At 36.5% G+C, this 19,777-nt stretch overlaps 1 protein-coding gene across 1 annotated transcript; it reads right to left on the minus strand.

The window, feature by feature from the left end:
- Positions 1-653: 653 nt before the first annotated feature.
- LOC149587179 (uncharacterized) lies at positions 654-2,902 on the minus strand. The gene is made up of 9 exons (XM_089863507.1): positions 2,865-2,902; positions 2,761-2,800; positions 2,592-2,668; positions 2,118-2,199; positions 1,887-2,051; positions 1,656-1,824; positions 1,305-1,522; positions 927-1,234; positions 654-864 (listed from the first exon to the last, which is right to left on the minus strand). Exons 1-9 carry the CDS (start codon positions 2,900-2,902, stop codon positions 654-656), a joined length of 1,308 nt encoding a protein of 435 aa, XP_089719633.1.
- Between the last annotated feature and the right edge of the window lie 16,875 nt (positions 2,903-19,777).

The raw sequence follows: 19,777 nt of genomic DNA on the forward strand, positions 1-19,777 counted from the left end.
ACTCGTGTAATTTATTTATTAAACACGTGTAATTTTCTTATTAAACACGTGTAATTTTCTTATTAAACACGTGTAATTTACTTATTAAACACGTGTAATCTACTTATTAAACTCGTGTAATTACTTATTAAACACGTGTAATTTTCTTATTAAACACGTGTAATTTACTTATTAAACTCGTGTAATTTTTTTATTTAACACGTGTAATTTTCTTATTAAACACGTGTAATTTACTTATTAAACACGTGTAATTTACTTATTAAACACGTTAAACTAACTTATAAAACACATTAATCAAATTTTTGTGCACGTTCGATTAAGTTGTTACACTCGTTCAATTAACTTTTGAGACACGTTAGATTAACTTATTACACACGTTCAAATAACCCGAAAAATAAACCTAATTGGAACCGTTTAACGCACGATTTATTAACGTTAATCTACTTTATAATACACGTTTTTAAAGCGAGAAATAAATGAGATTTCTCATGTATTTGCGACAAAATAAACACGTGTGTAAACACCGTGTTTCAAGGTGACATGATCACCGTTTTAAAAACGTTAATACATACGTTTATTCAATGTTACGTTTAAACGTTGTGTCAACGTGAATATGCTACCTGGGTTGTCGTAGCCCATTTCTTTGCCATCGTTTAAACAAATTGGTTGAAGATTATTCGGATGGTGAGAACGGCTACTGTCGCTGACGAGAGCGTCAGTCGAAAATAGAAAGGAACGCTGACGCTACTCAAGTCCAAGGCAACGACGTCTTTCGAGGGTTTCTTCCAAGTGATCCGTTCAATTTCGTAATTGAATTCAAAGTCGTGATATTTGAGTATTTGCATTTCGAATAACGGTGACACGCTGCGATAGAACATTCGATTGTCAAGACTGTTAATCATTTCTTTGATAAAATTCATACTGACCTCAGTTTTACGTTTTTTTCGAATTGCGGACTTTTTCTCATCCAAGTGGTGTTGAAAACGAAGTGTAAGTATTCCTGAGTAACACTGTCTCGCGAAAAATGAAGGCCTCCATTGTCCAGCAAGAATTTCGTTGTTTCCGTAGAGCTCATCATTATCGGCAGAAGAGATTCATCCACGATCATGGCTTTCTTTCCAGAAATGACAGCAGTGTAGGCTGCTATCGAATTTAAATCCGACTCCGGGCCGATATACATTTTCTTTCGATCGAGAGCGTCAAACCATTGCTTCACAACTGGGTTGAGTTTTGACTATAGATACGCGACAGTGACGTCAGAAGAATGGAAAACTTGACTTGACGAGGGCTAGATATTCATTTACCATAGTTTCCAGGTACAGGTCATCAATGCTACCTCCAGACATTACGGGTGGAATTCCCGATTTGATCAAGTCCGAGAGAGAGTCGATGCGATTGTAGCTTTCAGTCGTAAATTCGGTCCGCATGAAACAACCCAAGAAAAAGAGAATGAAGGTCGCTCCGATCATCCACGACGCGGCAAGCAGACGACAAGTAAGGTGGGGCAAAACGGAGGGATTCCCTAGGGAAGGAAATTAAGCCGTTAGCTCGAATGTCTGATTAAAGCGCCGGCCATCCTTCGTAATGAAGGGGTACACAATACAAGAACGAAACTGGCTCTGGGAAGGGTGAATTCTTTTCACTTAATCGCTTACCTTCGGAGCACAAGAGGGACGTGTTGTCCCAGATATTTTCCAGGGATTCTCGGGCCAGTTTCTTGACAGCCTTCCTGGTGGGGAGCAGTTTGTACTTGTTGGTTACGATGGAGTGAACGACGAGCAAAAGCGATAGCAGGACCAAAGTTGACACCGTTAAAATCTCCACCTAATTTAACGAAGAATGTAGTTCAATGACTCGAGCGTAGCTTGTTAATAAGCGTCGTTTACATCGGTGTCCATATTTAAGAAGGCCCAGGAAGTGGACATGACTGTCACTTGAGGTTGGGACACGATAATGCTTTTAATAATGCTAGAGGGTGGAGACGGTGTGAAATGGTCCAGTTTTCTTTCGAAAAATGAGCCCATAATGTCATACATGATTACGTGCGCTCTCTAAATCAAATGTAAGGGTTATGTGATTATAAGTTCGGGACTGGATTAAAGTTTAAAATCACTTACATAAAAAAAATGAGAAGGTTTATTTGAGTAGAGGTGCTTTACAAGCTCAGTGTTCCTAACTCGATGTTCTCTTAAATTCACCCTAAAAGGTCATGGGGAAAAATAAATGTGTTCAATAAGATAATTATCTTAATTTGATAGTCCTTAAGGTGGTTGATACTCATTTCTGAGAAAATCGAAATTGAATCAAGGTGCGCGAATAGTAATCGTTTTCTGACTCTGGTTCGAATACCGTTGAATTAAAAATCGATTACTCATCTCCGTAAACAGTTAATCGAGTCAAAGAGAATGTTACAGAAATATCTGTATAATTAAAATTAAATGACTAATTCATTCTCATTAACACATATTCGATTATGTTCCGAGTTTTTCGTACACCCATTTGGTCGAACGAGTCAGCGAGGATTAATTAGCGCCGTTCTTTGTCTCTCGTGTCAATTAATAGTTGAATCGAATTCAAATAATGAAATTTACTTCATGTTGAAGATTCGTTCTAAATATTCCGCCACGAACATGATTAGTTCTCTCTCTTTTTTTCCAGACCATTGTTCCTGTTAAGAAATGAAAGTGTATAATTATCACCGACAAAGGAGATATTACTTATGGCTTCAACAACGCCTGCACCGACGTTTGATAAACTCACCCGCATTGTCACGATGTTTACGGGAGTTACATTAGCGTACCTTTAATAATAAATAATAATATTAGAATCAACATTAACTAAATTTGAAAATGCAAATTGGCCACCTGTATTTGAAATATCGGTCTTCTCCGGTCATTGCCATTGTAGGATCTGCTATTTTAAGACCGTTTTCAGAGCTTACTCGATATGTTTAAGCCAAAAAAACGAGGCGTCGTACTTGTAGTCTGTCAAATGAAATTGTAAGAAACTGCACTTTGCGTTGACTACAATTTTGAAGTCCAGTATTTCTCGAGTCGTATAATACTGATATTAAGTGACGCGTCTCGATCCACCAACCTAAACTTGCGCTTTCTGTTAATCACTTTCCGCTTTCTTAAAGCAAAATGGTTAAAAACACTTAGTAGAAATCTCAAGTCGCGAGCGACGCCTTCAACCAAGAGAATCTGGTCAATATTATTATTATTCTCAATGTTGGAAGAGAAGCGAGATCGGGAATTAAAAACTACTTTCCTAGGTGAAGTTTTACCCTTTTTAAGAGTGAATTCTACTCTAGGTAACCTCTTATTATGTACCGTTTAAAAACAAATTACGGTTGAACGATTTTTCCATTAAACTTACTTTATAACTTAATACAATTATTTTCTTAACAATATATATAGTGGCAAAAAATATAATACTTAAGGTTTTTACCTCTCTTCTAGCGAAAGGAATTTTGGTGAAAAAACAAAGGCATATTGTTCTTAAAATCTGTCAAATCAATTTGTAGAAGCTGGATGGCTTTGACTACAATTTTGAAATCAAGTATTTCTCGAGTCGTATAACGCGCGATTATCCCATATTCAGACTTGGAGTAACGCGTCTGGATCCACCAACCTAAACTGAGCTTTCTTTAATCACTCTCCGCTGTTTAAAACTTCGCCAGATATTAAAAGCAAAATAGTAAACATCAAGCAGAAATTCCAGGACGCGGTTCCGTGATTGCTTTTTAGCGACGCCTTCTGATCAATATTACTAATTGTTATACTCTATGTTGGAAGTCTAGCGAGCGCGTACTTTTAAAACGGGTTTCCTACGTCAACATTTACCCTTTCTTAGAGTGAATTTTACAGGTAACCTCGTGTTATGTACCTTTTAAAAACCATGACGTTTGATCGATTTTTTAACTTAATGCAATTATTTTCTGGCAAAAATAATAGTTTAGGTTTTTACCTCTCTCCGAGCGAGTGGAATTTTATTGAAAGATCAGACGCGTTCAAGTTGAGCGAAGGGAAATCGTATTGTGACAAATATTAGACGCGCGGTTGACACAAATATCTTTCGTTTTCTTGTTAATATCTTCCAATAAAAAGTCACCGAGTTAATTGGTCGCGAGTAGACCGAGTCATTTACGAAAGGTTTAGATATTAATATTAATCTAAATTAATGTAGCTTTTCCTAAAACAATTGAGAATATTGAAAAAGGTTCATTTAAAATTCAAAGAGTCATTTAGAAATTTCATATTTACTGTAGAAATGTCCGTACTTGCTAATTAATAACCGCTTTGTTCATAAAATAATTATTAACACTTAACCTCCAAATGAACGAAAACGTATAAATATTAAATTGGGAAAATAATAGTTCTTAATTCATAAGGCTTTGAATAATTAATAATCATAATGTTAACAGCGGTATATTATCATTAAGTAGCAATTAAAGGGGAAAATAAATGGGGGGGGGGTAATATTTCACTTGACTCGGAAAGGTAATTTTTGCTTTTCCCAACTACTTTTTCGAGAGTTTCAAAATTTTACCTTAAAGAAAACTCTAGATATATCTCAAAACGTTGTTGATGTTATATTTAATAAAAATTGAACTAAAATGTATGGAAATTTTGTACTCGCCTTTCAAAGTAGGGAATCCGTCATTTCAAGACAAGCCGCTCCCCATTAACGTGGTGTTAAGCGCCGCTTCCGATGCTAAGCATACACTGGGTTGGCAAGTTTTAAACAAATTGTTTTAAACTTTGGTTTAAAACTTGTTTTAAACAGCCATGAAAAAAAACTTTAATTTGCTTAAAACGTTTTAAACAAAAAGTTTAAAACATTTTTTTTTTATGGAGAAAAAATTCGAATATTTTTAACTCTTTTTTTATTTGAAAATGAGCGAAAAGGTTAAATAATAGAAATAATAAGCTCCAGTCAAAACCTTCCAATTATTCGACTGTTTCAAATGTGTGTTAAATTGTTTGGAGACCCTACCAGTTGTTTTATCCATTACCAATCTGTATTGAAGACTGATATTCAAAAATATGATTAAGGATAACTTATTTTGTCATCTACTTAAAGCAAAGCAATAACATTTTTCCTATGTGGTTTCTCTACACTGTTGGTACATTTTACTGTTCTAAAAAGATTACGCGTAATCTATAAAGCCAGGCCTTTGACAGTGCTAAAATGAATACGCTTAATCCGAAAACGGAAAACATGAGCGCCTACAAATAAGTAAGGGGTGGTGAAGTTTCAAATGTATGATGAGTTCTGACCAAGAAACTCGGAAGTACGGAAGCGGAAATGCCTGAATAGTGGCCACAAAAGAAATCAGGCATTTAGACATTAGGGGTTAAATGTACAAACTTACGCATCACACTCATTTTGTATCCGCAATTAAAAAAATTATATTTTCCTTTTGAAAAGATCGTTTGCTCTTTTTTAAACAGTCAGAAGAATTTTTCAAATATTCAATATTGAACCCTCAACACGTACTCCCTTTTAAATAATTAATTTCACGATAAAATGTTTTCCGAAAATCTAACTTTAAATCGTGTTATAAACAATAAAACACAAATTTTTTAAACTAAGTTTTTGCCAACCCTGACAAGGACCCTTTCTTACACCTTCAAATTCTAAATTTTAGGAGCTCTTGATTTTCGTGTTTGACTTTGCAGTACATGTTCGTTGTACGTTGGTCTAGGGGTATGATACTCGCGCTGGTTGCGAGTGGTACCAGGTTAAATCCCGGAAGGTCGCGTCTTAGAGCTTCATATTATAAATTTAGGAGTATTTTTATTTTCGTGTTTTACTTCTCAATACGTTTTCGTGGTCCGTTGGTCTAGGTGTATAATACTTGCTTTGGGTTCAAGTGGTCCCTGGTTCTAATTCCACACGGACAATTTCTTACACCTTGAAATTCAAAATTTATTCAATATTGAACGCTCAAAATAATTAATATCATAAAATAATTTCGGAAAATCTAATTTGTTCTTGAAAATGCGTAAATTTGTAGTTTTTTCAATCAATTTGGAGGGAATAAATCGACTAACTGTTAAATCAGTTGATTGAATTAAATATTGATTAAGGATTAAATTAATATAAATAAAGAAAAATTGCAATATCGGGACTTCAGTCAATTGAAAATAAGCGCCTTGCGCTAGCAGGAGTAGTGGCTTAAATGGAGAGCCGCGATATAGACTATTAGATCTGGAAGAGTGATTTAAACATGTTTAAAACTAGTTTTTTTTGTGTTTTATACAATAAAAAACACAACTTTTGTTTTTTTTAAAAGAAACTTAATTTTTGCCAACCCTGGCAGCCTTTGGTAGGTGTTCGAACCATTTGTTGTCATTGTAATTTACTTTTAGAGTGATTTATTGCTTTTCAGGCGCGTAGGAACGTTTCGAATTTAGGGGGGTACAGTCTAAATATGGATTTGTGCGCCCCCTCCCCAAAGACAAGAAAAATGTCGAAAAATACATTGAACAAGGTTGAAACGTTGTATTTTAATTACAGTAAAATGGTGAATTATTATGATTTTCCAAAAACCGGTGTCCGATAGGTGTTGGTTGTGGAAATATTTCTGCACATGAAATTTTAATCACTCTTATGAATCCTCTCTGGATATGTTTAGACAATTGCTAAGTGATTTAGTTGTTTTCAAGTCATTGTTTCCCGTAAGTCAGGGCACCAACCCTTGAGACAATTTTTAATATGAATCCCATTGTAAGACCAAGATTTCATAATAACCCCCCTTGATATGACTCATAAATGATAACACCTTAAGTGTGGATAATTCTATTTTAGTGTGAATTAAATACTGAAGGGCTCACACAGAAGGCAAAAAGGCTAATAATTAAAAAAACCATAAGAAAAAAAGACTTGGAAGTGACTGAAAATTACAAAATCAAGCTATTTAAAAGGGTCGGGTAGGAAGAGAGGTTTTTCAGTGAAAACCGATTTTTATAATTAAAGATATTTTAAAGGTCTGTGAACTTAATCTGTGAGCTTTGACATTTCAGATCTCAGGTGAAATTAAATTGAAGTGCAGCTCAGAATGCAAAGTAATTGGTATCATTTCAAATAAAATCTACAAAAATTCTTTAAATTTAATTATGGGAAAATGGAAGGGAAAAATCTCCTGAGCGAATGAAGCGAGCTCCGCTATTTTTTATCTGACCAAATGAGATGTCGCTAATTCTGCGTTTCAAGCGTCATACAGCAGGGATTATAAATAATTAATCCAAAATCCCAAAAATATAAGAATATTAGTGAAATTATGGGATAAAATAGGATACTTTCTAAAATATTCTCACTTCAGTATAATTTTGGCACCCCTTGAATATAAATTTGGCGCCCTTTCTAACCTATTTAGGCGCCCTTGTAGAATTTTAGGGGGGTACAATGTACCCTTGTACCCCCCTGTTCCTACGCCACTGTTGCTTTTTTAATTGAGTAGGCGACAAATAGACGTCTCTCCTGCACAATCGTAGTGTGACTCATGACCGTGAGAAACTATATATTCACAGGTTAGCCTAAGGTAGCATTTTTTTTAAATCTACTATGGTTTTTACGACCTGTTAGAGAAATTCGGAACAAAAGATATTTTTAGCAGACATGAAGATATCAAAGGATATTTTCACATTTGAGAATCTCTAGAAACATTTTACACACCATGTTTTTCATTTATTACCCCACTAAAGTATTGTCCCTTAATTGAGGTGTTTGTAACAAAATTCTATTTATAGGCCACTCTTTAGTTGACATTTTTATAACAAAAAAATCCAACGTTCTTTTGTTATAAAATCGGTAAACTATTGACAGGCATGTGTCAGAAATGCATTGTGAGAAAACATCTGGTGACTGATAAGCAATAAATCAAGATATTGTTAAACGATTGAGGAATATGGGCGTGTCTATTAAGAAATTTAGTATAAAAGCGGCTGAGGAAATGATCAAAATACTCAGTCGATCTTCAAACACCGAAAGATAAACATGGATCCTGAAGCTCTTCGTACAGCTTTGAACGAACTGACTATAAATAGACCCTGGCCGTTACGTTTAATATATGAGTTTTATTTCTTCCTATGCGCCTTTCTGAGAATAGATCCGTTGTACGGTCCTCAGACTCTACCACAACTCGTAGTACAGGGTGACTTAAGTGCTATTCGAGCTTGCCTCGAGCTTGCCTCGACTTACTCGAGTATATGAAAACAGTCGCTCGAGTACCAGAGGACTGTACTACTATAGATGAATCGGAAAACCTAAGGAATTTAATTCCGAGTCCCTTATGAACTGAATACGTAGATCGCCTGGCGAAACGACAAGAAGAAATTGAGCGTGGTATACGAGAAGAAGCACTAATCGCCGACTTCAACAACTAACAATATGCCACATTTTTAGACGGAAAGGACCAAGGACCACCCGCAGAGGAGACACTATTGAACGATACCCTACCTAGGGAGCACGGATCTGAAGAGGCGCTTTCTGACGATGATATCGACGTACAATGGGGAGGAGGAGAAACGGACCAGCCCACGCCTATTGAAACCGTACCTTCTTGCGAGATAATAGGTCAAAGTGAGAGATTTTACAAACATTTTAACATGTATGGTCGGGAGGTAGTTCTCAGAGTTACTGAAGATCCCGTCGCTAGTGTATGTACCGTAACCAAATGCGTTCTTAGTAAGTACAGGCCTACAGATTACGTCCAAATTACTTTAAAGAGTGCGGCAAATATTTGTAGGTCCGAACTAGAATTATCTTTTAGAAGAGCAGATCATGTCGACCCTAATGTTCTTTTTGACCAGCTTAGTGTTATGCTTTATGATTACGAAATGGAAGCATTTTTCCTAGGTCCTGTTAAAACTATTTTTAGCATTGTATGGTTGCCTGAGGGCCAAGGGCGCTCTGTAGCCCGAGGTATTAAACCTTTCAATCTATTCTGTCAAGATAGACGTGGGCTACGTTCAGTAACTGCTAGCGTACGCAGCGCTGCGCACATCGGAGACCGATTTTTTTACTGTACGGTTTTTTGCACTTCCGGTTTCTACGTCACGCTACGCATCGATGGGACACCGATCGCAGCGGCTGGAAGAGCAGGTTTTTTCGATGCGAATCGGATTTATGACGTCATTAATTAAAGTTTAACATGGCGAGCAATCCAGTTCAAAGCCACTAGCGAAACAATAACACATTTTTTCTTTTTTAGATCTTTTCGATTCAACTGCAATTAAGGTTAATTCCGTTTCATCATCATAGATACTTCATTTAATAACAAAAATAACAGTTTTCGATTCAATCCAAGATCTCTAGCAGACGCCATCATGGAAACCATCATCAAACGCAACAGAGAGAGAGAAAAAAATTGTTCAGTGACGTCTGACGTAGCGTTCGGATAGATTAGATAGTATTATATAAATGCTAGTATTTAAATCTATTCATGTGTATTTTAGGCAGTATTCAGCTATAACCTTTGCATGTTTTTATATAAATCCCGTGTAATTTAGTATTTTTCGTAAGAAAGTCTGTAATGGTCATCGTATTGAAGCCACAAGTTTCTATCAACCAGGACGAGTCGGCAAATAAACCCCGTCTACGTATATTCGTGGATTTCACCCGTCTAAATAATTACGTCCAAAGGGAACGTTTTCAAATGCCAGCGGTAGATCAAGTCCTTGGTCAGATGGCCAATGCGAAAGTATTCTCGAAGTTAGACGCTAACAGTGGCTACTGGCAGGTGCCACTGGACAAGGAATCAGCACTAATCACAACTTTCATAACGCCATTCGGACGTTACTTCTTTCACCGACTGCCATTTGGACTCAGCTCAGCGTCAGAACACTTTCAACGCCAAATTAGTACCATACTGGAAGGAATTCCAGGACAAATAAATCTTCAAGACGACGTCTTAATCTACGGTAAAGATCAAGAAGAGCATGATATCAATCTTCGACAAACCCTACATCGTTTACAAGATGCTGGAGTAACTCTGAATAAGGACAAATGCAAATTTTCGGTATCAAGAGTGAAGTTTGTAGGACACATCATCGATTCAAGAGGCATTAGTCCCGATGACGGAAAGGTCAAAGCCGTTACAGAAATGTCGAAACCTAAAGATGTCAGCGAATTAAGAAGATTTCTGGGAATGACAAACTATCTGGCGAAGTTTATCTCCAACATGTCCGTCGTAAGCCAGCCACTAATCTCCTTACTCAGCGCCAAGAACGCATGGAATTGGTCTGCACCACAAGACATGGCTTTTAATGAAGTCAAACGAATTCTGTCAACTAAACCGGTATTGGCGATATTCGACCCACGGAAGAGAACCATCATATCAGCAGATGCATCTTCATTTGGAATCGGAGCTGTGCTTAGACAAGAGCAACCGGATAAGACCTTACGAGTAATAGCCTACGCATCAAAAACCCTTAGTAGTGCAGAACAACGCTATGCTCAAATTGAAAAGGAAGCCTTAGCCATGACATGGGCTTGTGAGCGTTTCAAGGATTATGTAATGGGTATCAAAATCGACATAGAAACTGATCGCAATCATGCAGACAAAATCCCTGGATGACTTATCTCCTCGTCTTCAACGTCTCCGAATACGGATGATGCGCTATAATTAAAGTGTCCTGTACATACCTGGAAAAGAGTTGATTCCTGCGGATACGCTGTCAAGAAGCCCATTACAAGAAGTTGGGAATAGCGAGCTCGAAGATGAAGTGGCCGCCAATGTCCAATTGGTGACAGCTTGCATACCAGCATCGGATACACGATTGGCTGCAATATGGGAAGAGCAGAAGCGAGACGCAACTTGTCAGAAAATTCATTCCTATACGAATGGAAGTTGGCCGAACAACAAGAATTTGCCCACTAACCTTGTCAAGTACTATTCCTTTCGAGATGAAATAACGACACAAGAAGGCATGCTCATGAAGGGATCAAGGATTATCATTCCACGGGCTCTTCAAGAAGACATTCTCGAAAGAATAGATGATGGACATCAAGGCATAGTTAAATGCAGAGCGAGGGCAAAGACATCAGTATGGTGGCCTGGAATTTCGAAAGACATAGAACGAAAAGTCAAAAACTGCTCAGCGTGCATTCGAGAGACTACCAATCGCCGTGAACCCCTGTTACCAAGCGAATTTCCCGATAGACCATGGCAAACTGTGGCGATGGATCTATTCTACTTGCACGGAAAATGGTACCTCCTGGTCACAGATCTATATTCAAGATACTTCGAGATCCGCCAACTACAAGATTTGCGTTCCAAAGCAGTAATCAATCACGTAAAGGCAATCTTCGCGACGCATGGAATTCCCAACACAGTCAAAAGCGACAATGGACCTCAATTCAAGAAAGCGATTACTTCCGAATTTCATCAATTTGCTAAAGAATACGGCTTCGTACATGTAACTTCAAGCCCCATGTTCGCCCAAAAGTAATGGCTTTGTTGAAGCGGCGGTGAAAATCGTCAAACAAACATTGAAGAAAAGTTCAGACCCACACACTGTAAAAAATTGTGGTGTCTAAATAGTGCCATAATGGTGTTAAAACAATGTGCACTATTTGCGCACCTTGACAAGGTGCGGAATTAGTACGAAAATGCTTCGATATTTTAAAAACACCATTAGCTTAAACGAATGGTGTAGAAATGGGTTTATAAAGCATAATTCATTAAAAGGTGTGCAAATGATACCTTAATTATATAAAATAACCCCATTGAATACCCCATTAAATGGTGCTCAAATGGCATAGAATTAGTGCGATATTTTTTAAACACCATTCGCTTAAATAAACGGTGTGAATAAGGGTTGAAAAAGCCTCACTCATTAAAAGGCGCACAAATGATACCCAAACGATATAAAATAACACCTTCGCAAGGCCCATATAAAAGGTGTTCAAATAATGTGAAAATAGAGTTATGTTTTGAACACGATTGGCTTAAATAGAAGGTGTAAATAAGGGCGGAAGAAACCTCATCCTCGGAAAGGTGCGCAATTGATATAAAATAACACCTTCGCAGGCCCTTAAAAAGATGTTGAAATAATGTGAAAATGGAGTTCTCTTTTAAACACCTTTCGCTTAAATAGAAGGTGTAAGAAACGACTGAAGAAACCTCATCCTCGAAAAGGTGAGCAAGACTCATATGAAAGATGGTGAAATAACGTGAAAATGGAGTTATGCACTCTAAATTAAGGTACCTAAAAAGTGTTGTAGTGGTGTAAAATTTATTCCGCAGTATTTGTACACCTTGACAATGTGTTGAAATTGTATGAAAATAGTGCGATATTTTACAAACACCATTAGCGAAAATGAATGGTGCAAAAATCGGACTCATAAAACATCATTCGATAAAAGTTGTTCAATTTATACATAAATGGATTAAAATAACACCTTCGATTATACCATTAAATGGTGTTAAAATAATACGAAAATACACCTTTGCAAACCCCTATTTATCCCATTTTAAGTCCTTAATTAGCCCATTCCAAGTCTATATTTACCCCATTTACACCATTGCAAACCCCTATTCACCTCATTTCAAGTCCATATTTACACCATTTCAAGTCTATATTTACCCCCATTTCAAGCCCTATTTACAATTTATCAAAACTGTCTTTGTACACAAAGACGCGAAAAAGTAAGAGATAAGTGTAGAAAATTAATTGTTTGAAGTAACAGATATTCAAATTTTCATTTTTGAAGACGTGATTATAAAACATCAATTATTTGAAAAAATTTCTTATCTTAGTTTTTTTCACCAAAATTCCTTAAGTAAAATATTTTATCCTTAAACATGTGCATGATTTTAATAAAAGAAAACGTATGCATTTTATTTTCTTTTTAAAATTTAGAGTTAGTTTGAGTATTCGGGCCTATAAGGAGAATAAAATGGGCAGAAAATTGTTGATAGCAGACAAAATAAAACAAGCATGAAAACTTAACAAAACGTGTTCGTTTATTTTAAAGATTTCGAGGTTTCAAAAATTGACGTGTTGTATATCTCTCAAAGCTACAGATCCTTTTGACTCTAATAACTACATCACAGTCAAAGGGCGAATGTAATTTTCGGTTCGCAATATTTTCAATTTTGAAATATAAAAATAAATACTAGCTCTATTTTTCAGATATCCGAGTATTTGAACTTCCTCGAAGCAAATGTTTCTCGAAAATAAACAGTAGTATCAAGGTAGTTTCTCTGAAAATTTTGTGAAAAAAACTAAGATAAGAAATTTTTTCAAATAATTGATGTTTTATAATCACGTCTTCAAAAATGAAAATTTGAATATCTGTTACTTCAAACAATTAATTTTCTACACTTATCTCTTACTTTTTCGCGTCTTTGTGTACAAAGACAGTTTTGATAAATATCTGTCACTTCAGTCTTAATATGAATTAAAACTGTTTAGAAACTAGTATTTTAAAACGTATACTGAAAAGCAGGCGCTCCATTTAAGTCTTGTGGTGTGGCCAGATATTTAAAAACTTTTCTTTATAGAATGTCTGCGTGTAAAGTAAAAAAAAATATCCCGACGAGCTGATGGGCGACGCCGAGTGCCTTCGCTCCTAGGATGCTACAAAAATATTAGTCGACTCAGTAAAATGTACCCATACTTGATGGAAGTTCTTACTACACTCAAGCGATGCCGCGGGTAACAGCTAGTCTCCCATAATTTCCTGTAAATAAATTGTAAATTTCCTATTTTCCTATAACTATTACAAGGTTAATTGTGGTAACCCTGAGTGCACAAACATATTTCGTAGATAACATAGACTTATGAAAACACATGTCATATAATTGTGTACAAACAGATCCCGTAGACTTGTGCACAAACAGATCCGTTAGAATTGTGCACAAACAGATCCCTTAGAATTGTGCACAAACAGATACCTTAGAATTGAACACAAACTGATGTCATAGACTTGCGCACAAAATGATGTCATAGACTTACGCACAAACAGATGTCATAAATTTGTGCAAAAAGAGATGTTATATACCTGTACACAAAAAGATTCCATGGACCTCTGCACAAAAACATTCCATACCCCTATGCTCAAAAATATGCTCAAGAATATCTCGTACACCAGTGCACAAAAATACTGCATATCCATTTGCACAAAAATATCCCGTATCCATTTGCAGAAAAATGTTCTTTAGACCTGTGCACAAACAAATGCAGTGGCCTTTGCAAAGACAGATTCCTTAGACCTCTGCACAAACCGATTCAGTAGGCTTGTGCACAAAAATATTCCGTAGACCTGTGCACAAAAATATTCCGTAGACCTGTGCACAAAAATATTCCGTAGACCTGTGCACAAACAGATACCGTAGACATGTGCACAAACAGATACCGTAGACATGTGCACAAACAGATACCGTAGACATGTGCACAAACAGATTCCGGATACTTGGACATAAACGGAAGTCACAGGGTTGTGCACAAACAGATGTCATAGACTTGCACAAAAAATACATCATAGACTTGCGCAATAAGAGATGTCAAGGATATGTGCACATCAGATTCCACGGACTAGTGCACAAACAGAAGTCTTAGACTTGTTTACAAACAGAAGTCATAGACCTGTTTCCATAAAGATTCCATACCCATTTGCACAAAACAATTTCATACCCATTTGCACGAAACGATTCCATACCCATTTGCACAAAACGATTCCATAGACCTGTGCACAAAAATATTCCATAGACCTGGGCCCAAAGAGATTCCATAAAACTGTGCACAAAAGATTCCCTAGACCTGTGCTCAAAAAATTATGCCGTAGGCCTGTGCACAAACAGATGCCGTAGACCTGTAAGGAAACAGATTCCGTAAACCTGTGCACAAACAGATGCCGTAGGCCTGTGTACAAACAGATTCCGGAGATCTGTGCACAGATTCCGTAGCCATGTGCACAAACAAATTGCGTAGACTTGTGGAAGTCACAGGCTTGTGCACAACAGATGTCATAGACATGTTCAAACCAGATTCCATAGTTTTGTGCACAAACAGAAGTCATAGACATGTGCACAAAAACATTCTATAGACTTGTGCACATCAAGTTTCCATAGACCTGTGCACAAAAGATTTCATGAAGATGTGCACAAAATATTTCATGGAACTGTGCACAAAACATTATATATGCTTGTGCACATAAAGATTCCATAGACCTGCGCGCTAAAGATTCCATAGACCTGTGTACATAAAGATTTCATACCCATAGCACAAAACTATTCCATAACCATTTGCACAGAAATATTTCCTAGACCTGCGCACAAAACATTTCATAAAACTGTGCTGTGCACAAAAAGATTCCATTGACCTATGCACAAAATATTCTATTGGCTTTTGTATAAACATGTGACATAGACCTGTGTACAAAAATATTCCATGGACCTGTGCACAAAAACATGCCTTGGACCTGTTCAGAAACATTCTATACCCCTATATGCTCAAAAATATTCCACACCCATTTGCACAAACATTTTCCGTAGACCCGTGCACAAACAGATGCCGTAGACTAGCGCATAAGCATATTCCATAGATTTGCGCACAAATATATTACGTAGACTCGTGCACAAATAGATTCCACAGACTTGTACACAAACAGAAGTCACACGGTTTTGCACAATCCGATGTTATAGACTTGTGCACAAACAGATGTCATATGCTTGTGTAAAAAACTGATTTCATAGACTTCCTCAAAATGAGATGTCATCGACATTTGCACAAGATATTCCGTAGACTTGTGCACATAAAGATTCTTCAGACTTGTGCACAAACATATTTTGTAGACCTGTACACACAGATACCATGGACTTGTGCAAAAATAGATGTCAAATATTTGTGCAAAAACACATACCTTAGACTTTTGAACAAACTGATGCCATAGACTTGTGCACAATCATATGTCCTAGACCGGTGTACAAAACATTCTATAGATTAGTGCACAAACATGAGTCATATACCTGTACACAAAAATATTCCACGGACTTCTGCACAAAAACATTCCATATACCTGTACACAAAAAAATCCATGGACCTCTGCACAAAAACATTCCATATCCCTATGCTCAAAAATGTTCCTTACTCATTTGCACAAAAATATCACGTTCACCTGTGCACAAAACTATCACGTACACCTGTGCACAAAAATATTCGGTATCCATTTTCACAAAAATATTCCGTACACCTGTGCACAAAAATATTCCGTACACCTGTGCACAAAAATATTCCAAATCCATTTTCACCATAATATTCCATACACCTATACACAAAAATATTCCGTACACCTGTGCACAAAAATATTCCGTACTATTGTGCATAAAAATATTCCGTACACCAATGCATAAAAATATTTCGTACACTTGTGCACAAATAGAATCACAGGCTTGTGCACAAAGAAATGTCGGAGACTCGCGCAAAAAGAGATGTTATAGACATGTGCACATCAGATTCCATAGAGTTATGCACAAACATTTTCAATGCCCCTATGCTCAAACAGATTTCAAACCCTTATGCTCAAAAAGATTACATACCCATTTGCACAAAAATGATACGTAGACCCGTGCTCAAAAATATTCCGTAGACCTTTGCTCAGACAGAAGTCACTCGCGTGTGCACAAACAGATGTCATAGACTTGTGCACAAAGAGATGTTACAGACTTGTGCACAAAGAGATGTTATAGACTTGTTCACAAGCAGGTGTTATAGAATTGATCACAAGCAGGTGTTATAGAATTGATCACAAGCAGGTGTTATAGAATTGATCACAAACAGATGTTTTAGTCTTGTGTACAAACAGATGTTTTAGACTTGTGCACAAACAGATGTTTTAGGCTTGTGTACAAACAGATGTTTTAGACTTGAGCATAAACAAATGTTATTGACTTGCGCAAAAAGAGATGTCATAGAAATGAGCAAATCAGATGTCATAGAAATGAGCAAATCAGATTCCATAGACCTGTGCACAAACAGAGGTCGTAGACCTGTGAACAAACAGAAGTCATAGACCTGAGCACAAACAGAAGTTGTAGACCTGTGCAAATAAAGATTTTTCACTTGGACAAATAAAGATTCTTCAGACTTTTGTGTGCACATAATGATTCTTCAGACTTGTGTGCACATAAAGATTCTTCAGACTTGTGAGCACATAAAGATTCTTCAGACTTGTGTGCACATATTGATTCTTCAGACTTGTGTGCAACTAAAGATTCTTCAGACTGTGTGCACATAATGATTCTTCAGACTTGTGTGCACATAAAGATTCTTCAGACTTGTGTGCACATAAAGATTCTTCAGACTAGTGTGCACATAAAGATTCTTCAAACTTGTGCAAATAAAGATTCTTCAAACTTGTGCACATAAATATACCATAGACCCATGAACAAAAAATTCCATAGACCTGTGCACAGAAGATTCCATACTCCTATACTCAAAAGGATTCCATGCAGATTTGCACAAAAACATTCCGTAGACCTGTGTAAAACAATATTCCATAGGCCTGTGTAAAACAATATTCCAGAGGCCTGTGTAAAACAATATTCTATAGGCCTGTGTAAAACAATATTCCAGAGGCCTGTGTAAAACAATATTCCATAGGCCTGTGCACGAAATGATTGCATAGGCCTCTGCACAAAGAGATTTTATACTCCTTTGCACAAAAATATTCTGTAGGTCTGCGCTTAAACAGATTCCGTAGACTTGTACACAAACAGATGTTATAGTTTAGACTCGTGTAAAAATTTAATTACCTATAATTGGTAATTATCTTTAACTGCTTATTTTGTTTAATTATCTTTAATTGCTTATTTTGTTTAATTAAGTTTAGTCCGTACTTCGCAACTAAATTAGTTGGACGCGCAATAGTTATAATGACAATTAAGTTAGCTAATTGCCCTACCAATTTGATTATCCGCAGTAAAACGACGTAAGTCCTAGAATGACTTTCTTTATTACTTAACCCAAGCAAAAAAGTCTTAAGTTCCACAGTTTAAAGGTAAACCACGTAATTCGGAGCAGGTACTTAAAACTATTAAAAACAATACTTAAACTTTGTTTTTCGTAATGAAACAAAAATTGGCGCCCACTTTAAAAATGGGGCTTTCATTTAAGACCGTTTTCAAATCTATCAAACGTATAGTTATTTTTGTAAGGGTAGTTACAAAATGGGTAAGTTTGGAAAATTTCCCATGTTATTTCTATGGAGATTCTCTAGTTTTTCGCCAAAATCTGTGATTAATTTTATGGAAATGAAAACCACCCTTAGCAACTTTATGCTTTATAAAATAAACTATTAGGTGGATCATCTTGAAATTTTTACCACATACTAAGGGCCCGGATTTTAGTTCAGTAGAAAAATTTCGAAACAATAAACTTAAAACGAAAAAAGTTAAAACCAATCCAAAAACCTTCCTTATACATTAAAGCCGTCATCAGGCCTTATCTAAGGGAGCTACCGCTCCCTTAGAATATTTACCCCCATTTCAAGCCCTATTTACACCATTGCAAAATCCCTATTTACACCATTGCAAAACCCATATTTATACCATTGCAAAACCCCTATTTACACCATTGCAAAACCCCTATTTACACCATTGCAAACCCCTATTTACACCATTGCAAACCCCTATTTACACCATTGCAAACCCCTATTTACACCATTGCAAAACCCCTATTTACACCATTGCAAACCCCTATTTTTACCATTGCAAAACCCCTATTTACACCATTTCAAAACCCCTATTTACAGCATTGCAGAAAACCCCTATTTACCCCATTTAAAGTCCCTATTTACCCCTTTTCAAGCCTTATTTACACCATTGCGAAACTCCTATTTACCCAATTTCAAATCTATATTTACCCCATTTCAAACCCTATTTACACCATTTCAAAACCCCTATTTACACCATTGCAAAACCCCTATTTACACCATTGCAAAACCCCTATTTACACCATTGCAAAACCCCTATTTACACCATTGCAAAACCTTATTTACACCATTGCAAAACCCTATTTACACCATTGCAAAACCCTATTTACACCATTGCAAAACCCCTATTTACACCATTGCAAAACCCCTATTTACACAATTGCCAAACCCCTATTTACACTATTGCAAAAACCCTATTTACACCATTGCAAAACCCCTATTTACACCTTTTCAAGCCTTATTTACACCATTGCAAAACCCCTATTTACACCATTGCAAAACCCTTATTTACCCCATTTAAAGTCCCTATTTACCCCTTTTCCAGCCTTATTTACACCATTGCGAAACTCCTATTTACCCAATTTCAAATCTATATTTATCCCATTTAAAGTCCCTATTCACCCCCATTTCAACTCCATATCTACCCCATTTCAAGCCTATATTTACCACATTTCAAGTCTATATTTACCCCATTTCTACACTATTGCAAAACCCCTATTTACCTCATTTCAATTCCTTATATTTACCCCATTTTAAACCTACTTACGACATTGAAAACTCCTATTTACCTCATTTCAAGTCCTTATTTATCCCATTTCAAATCTATATTTACCCCATTTCAAGTCTAAATTTAGCCCATTTCAAGTGTATATTTACCTTATTTCAAGCCCTATTTACACCATTGCAAAACCCCTATTCACCTCTTTTCAAGTCTTTATTTACCCCATTTATTGTCACTATTTGCCCATTTCAAACCCCTATTCACCCCATTTACTGGGATCATTATTGTCGTGTTCGGTGGGACTTCACTACCTTTCCTATTGTGTATATA

This window comes from Phalangium opilio, unplaced genomic scaffold (genome assembly GCF_054372755.1).
Source record: "Phalangium opilio isolate 3A_F unplaced genomic scaffold, DU_Popi_V2 ptg001170l_1, whole genome shotgun sequence".
NCBI classification, from domain to species: domain Eukaryota; kingdom Metazoa; phylum Arthropoda; class Arachnida; order Opiliones; family Phalangiidae; genus Phalangium; species Phalangium opilio.